The sequence below is a fragment of the Nanorana parkeri genome, unplaced genomic scaffold, assembly GCF_000935625.1.
Source record: "Nanorana parkeri isolate BGI_ZX_2015 unplaced genomic scaffold, ASM93562v1 scaffold1744, whole genome shotgun sequence".
In the NCBI taxonomy this organism is placed as follows: Eukaryota; Metazoa; Chordata; class Amphibia; order Anura; family Dicroglossidae; genus Nanorana; species Nanorana parkeri.
Window position 1 is genome coordinate 258306 of NW_017308012.1, and position 6846 is coordinate 265151.

General features: G+C 41.0%; 1 protein-coding gene across 1 annotated transcript in view; it reads left to right on the top strand.

The window, feature by feature from the left end:
• The window catches only part of GUCY2F (guanylate cyclase 2F, retinal), a 60971-nt gene that overhangs the window by 34630 nt on the left and 19495 nt on the right, over positions 1-6846 (top strand). The window contains exon 5 of the mRNA XM_018571365.1: positions 1509-1860. Within this exon, the coding sequence (XP_018426867.1) occupies positions 1509-1860 (352 nt within the window). The remainder of the gene's footprint in view (positions 1-1508; positions 1861-6846) is intronic.

Below are 6846 nucleotides of genomic sequence, written 5' to 3' on the forward strand. Positions count from 1 at the left end.
TTTCAGCACGGCTCAGCCGAGCCGAGGCATATGCGTTCGGCTCGGCTGAGCCGCTCGGCCATGATCGGGAGCTGTACGGGCTATTGTGAATAGCCCGTACAGCACCCCTTTGGTTCTACTGAACCGAAGGGGTCCTGGGGCCGAAGCTAGACGAAGGATCGTCCGAAGCTACGGCTAGATCCTTCGGCTGCTTCGTGAATAGACCTATATAGTAATTACGGTAATATTATGTCTGTGCTTCAGGCTAGGTTCACACCTAAGCAATTTATATATATCGCGCAAGAAACAGATTCCCATTGAAGTCAATGGGGCCTGTTCACACCTTTGCTTTGCGTTTTGAAACTTTGGCTTTTCGGTGAACCAGGCCCAGATTTCTTAACTCTTGCACATATGCACGAAAGTTACTTCATTTCTGCCGAGCCTGCGCAGCTAAGTGTACATAATCAAAAAGAGTGTTGACAGGCAGATAAGAGGATCAATGACAAAAGATACTCACACAGTCTCTTCTGTCATAAAAAAGCTGCCGGTCAGCACTTTTTTAAAATAAAAGACTTGACTTACGCTTTAACTGCACTGAAAGAAAATCAGATCTCTTGTCCTGCCAAGCAAGTGCTGTGCCAAGTGATGGGCCTGTGCAAATCTCAGGACTGGATGGACACAAATCCAAATCCTTTGGAAGGTAAAACAGCTCCCAAAAACATATATCGGTGTATTTAGGTGTTTGCCTGGAGTTCAGCTTTAAGCTAGTAAGTATGAGGTGCAGTGTGATTCATATTAAACATTTTTAACATAATTATGTCATCTAGGCAATCTCTGCTTGTCCTCATATGTACAGGAAGTGTATAATGCAGCAAGCATTAGACAGGTTCAGAGTGTTGGTTATGTGTTTAGATGAAGCACTAGGAATGCTGAATTAAGTTTTACTAGCTTAGGCGGATATTATATCAGAATACAGCATTATGCAGGAAACATAGTGAAGGGAATTTATCAAAATTGGAGCAGACAAAATCTGGAGCAGCTGTGTATGGTAACCAATCAGCATCTCTTTTATTTTAAAATCTTAACTGAAAAAACTGAAGAGAGAAGCTGATGGTTGCCCTGGGCAACTGCTCCAAATTTTGTCTGCTCCAGTTTTGATAAATTCCCCTCACTGTATATATAGGAAAACTTCTTGTGTATCATAGATAAGGATGCATATTGATAGACTAACACTGCACTACAGCGCCACCTACAGCTCAAAAGACAAATTGTCAGCATATACTGTTGCATTTCCAACACAGAACACCTTCTTAGATGCTGTACTGAGTCATATCAAATATAGCGGAGAACCACATGAGCACCCCCCAGGATACTGACTGCAGGCCACTGCTTTACATTTAGTTGTTATTGTAAGTTGTATTTGTTTCCTGACAAATAATCACATTCACTGTCTTATACGGAAACAAAAACATAAAATATTCATAAGAACCACTGACATGATTAATTATTGTTGATTTCTGCTTACACAGGTGTCTCCTTTATTTGGAACCATATACGATGCGATTTATTTCACGGCACATGCTATGAACAGCAGCAAGAAGCACGGCTGGGTTTCTGGGTCCAGCTTAGTCAAGCATTCAAAAAACATGCAGTTTTATGGCTTTAACCAATGGATTAAGACAGATATGAGTGGCAATGGATTCACAGACTATGTCATTCTGGACACAGATATAAAGACCTGGGAACTTTATCGAACCTATGTTGTGGATATGGAGACAGATATGGTCAGATTCATGGGAAGAGCCATTCACTTTCCAAATGGTGCCTCCCCAAAATCGGATTCATACTGCTGGTTTGCAAATGATAAAATCTGCACTGGAGGTGAGAAATACGCTCCGTATGTGTTTATAGTTTCTATAGATGTTTAAGGTACACAAAGAATGTCTGTATGCAAAATGTACCAATATTCTTATAAATGCAATATGCTGTACATAACAATTACATAATATCTAAAAAAAAAGGGAGCGCCATGGTTCATTGCACTGGCACCTTCCATAGTCTTGTAGCTATGAAAAGTATTATTATTATTATAATACAGGACTTATATAGCACCAACAGTTTGCGCAGTGCTTTACAATATAAGGAAGACATTACAGTTACAATACAATTCAGGACAAGATAGTTAGGAGGGCCCTGCTCCTAAGAGCTTACAATCTAAAAGGGAGGGGTAAGTGATACAAAAGGTAGTAGCTGTGTAGGGACGAGTTATTTGAGAAAGTAGTAATTCAGTTGGTAGAGGCTGGAAAGACTTTCCTAAGGAGATGAGTTTTTAAGGGTCGCCTAAAGTCAGTCAGAGTGGCAGATAGCTGGAAAGATTGGTGTACGGAGTTCCAGAGGTTTGGAGAGACTTTGCAGAATTCCCGGAGGTAAGCATGATAGATGCTGACGAGGGAGCTAGAAAGCAGGAGGTCTTAAGAGGAGCGGAGTGGACAGTTAGGGTGATACTTTGAGATGAGGTTGGAGATATATCCAGGGGCAGAGTTGTGGATGGCTTTGTAAGTAGTTGTTAATATTTAGAATTGTATTCTTTGGGCAACTGGGAGCCAGTGGAGGGATTGACAGAGGGGGGCTGCAGACATTGATCAGTTGGTTAGGTGGATGAGCCTAGCAGCAGCATTTATAATAGACTGAAAAGAGGATAGCCTGTGCACAAGTAGGCCAATAAAGAGGGAGTTGACGAGACAAGAGGTAACAAGTTAGTGGATTAGTAGCTTTGTGGTTTCATTGGTTTAGAAGGGGCAACTATGATGCAGAGTGAAATAATGTATATTCTAAATAATAAAAATACCATAGTACTATATTCTTGAGAAATATTATGAAACACTCTGAAGGGTATTCATCACAACTGGAGCAGAAAAAATCTGGAGCAGATGTGCATGACAACCAATCAGCTTCTCTTTTCATTAACTGAAGAGAGATGCTGATTGGTTGCCATGCACGGGTGCTCCAGATTTTGTCTGATGCAGTTTTGATAAATTCCCCCCGTTATATTTTTCTGTTAGTAATCAAGTACTTGTTATCTCAGAGTGTTTTCAATGAAAAGAAAAATCGGTATCTGGGAGAACTCACCTTCAACATAATCTGATCCCGTGCGGGCGATCACATTGCGGCCGCAGACCGTGGCTACGGTGCCATTCACTTCAATGGCCCGCCATGCCCCCTCCTGCCCCACTAAAAAGTGACCCGGCCGCAATGCGAGGCAGTGCGTTCTGGCCAGAATCGGGCCGGAGCGCACTGCAACTGGTGTGAACAGGCCCTAAGTGTTACTAAACAGCAGCAGAAAAAAAATCCAGAAGCCAGACAGGGTTGTGTGCTGTGACAGAGCTGTGTAAATCTCAGTACTGAGTAAAATACAATCCTTTGGCAGGTAACACAGCTCCCTTATATGGATTTTATCTGTGTATTTAGCTGCTTGCCTGGAGCTGAGATTTATATCTGGTCAAGAGCTGGTAATGAAATACTTGGATGCAATACGAAGAGATATAATTCAAAGCTCAATACTTATTTGTATTCTGCTAATAAAAGACTAGGTAAAAAAATGTATGAGCCAACAAAAAACAGTAAATGGAATATACATGAACAAAGAATTTTAAAGATGTATTAAAAGATAAGTGCTCTCCAGCCTACTATTAACTTTGAGATGAATGTTTTTCCATCTGACCACTTTTCAGCTTCCGCTAAACTTATTATGTCATTAATAAATTAAATGAAAAATTATAATAACCAGTATGTATTCTCTAATTTGGCTTAATGCAAGCCCCCCTTCCTTTCCTAAAACATTTTCTATATCAGCACGGAGAACCAGCGAGCTCCGTCTGACACGAATATTCAGTCTAGCTCTGTGTGTGTGCAGAATAGTGACGTGGAAATCTCCCAGATTCCAATAGACTTTTTGTGCAAACTGGTGGGGTTGAACATTTCAAAGGCCTCAAAAACTGAAATATATACAGTATATTTCACAGTGCTATGGGCCGGGTGACATGAGATGGTAATATTCACACGGCTGCCAATGCAGAATCCTCTCATTCAAGGCAGGACTTGGCTGATAGCTCATGTGCAGATAAGGTTATTTGAAGCAACAATACAACAACAGAACAGAGAGCACTGGCTTCACAAAAGATGTTTATTCATTTTATTAAATGAAAACCAAGAACAAGTGTAAAAATGTCCGGCATTAACAGTTAATGGCATTGCAGGCAGCATGGCAAAAAAGGTATAAAATCCAATAAAACTAAATTAACACAAACTACTATTAATGGACAAAACTGATTTTTCTTTATTATTGTTTTCAAAATATAATATAATCAGTAAAAAATGAAAAAAAGTGAATGTCAAGATTATAATAAAATACAAAAACTGAGCCAACGACTTGGGCTGAAAACAGCATTATTGACATTAACCACAACTTTCCCCTTTAAACACCTAAAGGTGACCAACCAACGGAATTATGGCCGTGACAAGGGGGAGGGTGGAGGACTCATTACTGCCAATCTTTGCCAACTGGTGCCCTTGGTAGCGGCACCAGAAAAGGGGGGCAAAGAATCTGCCAGCTGTCATGATCCCATAAGGGGTGGGGAGGCTTTAAAAATGTACCCCTACTTTCCATTCTGTCTGTTGCCAGGCAGAAACTAGTCCCTGAACACGCATGTTTCCGCAGGACACCTCTAGTGTCCACACAGAAGGTTATGTAATGGTGGATGCTTTTCTGGTGTCCCCACCTTTTCCTCAGAGCCTAAGGAAAGGGTGTGGAATCCCAGAAACTCATCAGCCATTACATAATCTACTGTGTAGACAATAGATGCATGCTGTGGAATCATGCCTGTTTAGTGCCTAGATTCTGCCTGGCGACAGAATTAACTGTTATATACTGGACATCTTTATACTTGTTTGTGAGTATAGATCCTGGTTTCTATTTAATAAATTGACTAAACATGCTTTGTTCTGTTGTATTGCCCTCTAAAACTGAATAAGCATTAATTGGTGGACTTGTCCTTTAAAAACATGCCCAAAAATGGCTTAAAGGGTATGAATGGCCAAAAACTGTGTACCGCTACAGTCATATCCCTTCATTTCCTGTCCTGGTAATGCAGCAGGAAATGCCTCTCCAAAATGAACTTAGAGAGTTGTCATAAGAACAGATGTCCAAATGGGAGGATCTTCCTTGCTCTGGTGACAACTAAAATTGTGGATATTCCCTTAATTTTTGTTTCAGTGAAAATAGTAAAAAGGACAAATAGGGAGGTTGAATCTCCCTATAAAAGCCTGGAAGAGGTTTTAACTCATCCCAACACTATCTAAAACTAAAAATACCTTTAAAACATTACCCAAAATTTTTAAAATAAACAATTTTTTTTTAACAGTCATATCCTGCATTCCATGTGTGTGCACATACCCTCTACTCCCTTCACTACAATGCTCAGCATTAATACCTAAAAGAGAAGTATGGCCATACCTTTTTTTGGCTTTAGTCCTCTTTTAGATCAAAGGAGTACATTTAATAATGTACTCCTGTGACCCAAAGTCAGCATCTAGAGGGCAACTGACAGCATAGAGCCGAGCTGCAACCAGGAAAGGTCCCTACAACATTGTTGGGATCCACCCCACTGGCTGATTGACAGCTGGCTGTGCCTCTCTAGAGCCAGTGCCAGCTGTGCCCACCCCTTTCCCCTGACTGTCACTCCAATGAGCACTGGATGAACAGAGAGGGGAGGGGGGAATCGCTGTAGGGGGGTAGTGACTGACAGTCACTGCTCTCTGCAGGGAGAAGGCCATAGATGAGTGATCAGCAGTTTGTGATAGCTCAGTTCTGGAGCTATAGAGCTGGCGTGTGACAACTGCAGTGTCACGTGAAGGCTCTAAGTATTGGAAAGAGTACATTTTACTCTCCCAATACTTCTTCTTTAATAGGTTTTTCTTTTAAATGTAAACTGCTGATATTTCTCAGAGAACTCCGGTTGTGTTCATTGGACTGCCACTCATTGAGGCGTCTTTCAAACAGCTGCATTTGTATCCAGATAACACAATTCATATTCCCTGGGGTCTGTCATTTCCTTTTATTATCTGCTCTCAGCTCTCAGCTCTCAGCATGCAATCATTTTACAATGTAATATTGATGGTGTAGATTACTACCACTGATTTCCTCACAAGTCGATTTATTGACTGTACATTCATTAGCTGGGGGGCTTTGTGTGCATGTGACCTGGTGATATTAAAATACAATATTATCCATTTGCCAGTTTTTCAGAAGCAATACATGTCAGTTTTTCATGGTGGGTGATGTCAGATATGTAACAGGTATGTGAAAGGCATTTGGCAAGCTAAGCGGTTACTGCAGAATTGCTTTGTGGTACTGAAATGTGCTAGATATTTACATGTTATCTTTATGTCTTTCTATTTTTTTAAATGATTTTTATGTGGTGTGTGTATCACCAGCAGAGAAAAGCTGGCCATACATGTGAAGATCATTCGGTCTAGTGCAATTTGGTTCTTTTACCCGACTCCTGGATATGTATCACCCAGATCTCTTTTTTTTATTATTCACAAGTACTCCATGCCCTCTTCTCACTTGTTTGTAACCTTAGGCCAGCCATACACGTCAAGAGATCTCTTGAAATATAGAGAAACCAATAGATTTCCCCATCCATGCTTAACAGTGTGGCTAGACAAATCTCCCCTGCCAGGCTATTGTATTCAGGCAACTGACACCAAGGGCTGTCAGACAAACCAGTGGGCTACAATTCACAACCAGACACTTAATCTAAGCACAGGCCTGGCAGGGCAGGAAAGGAGGGAGATGAGCAAGCTCCT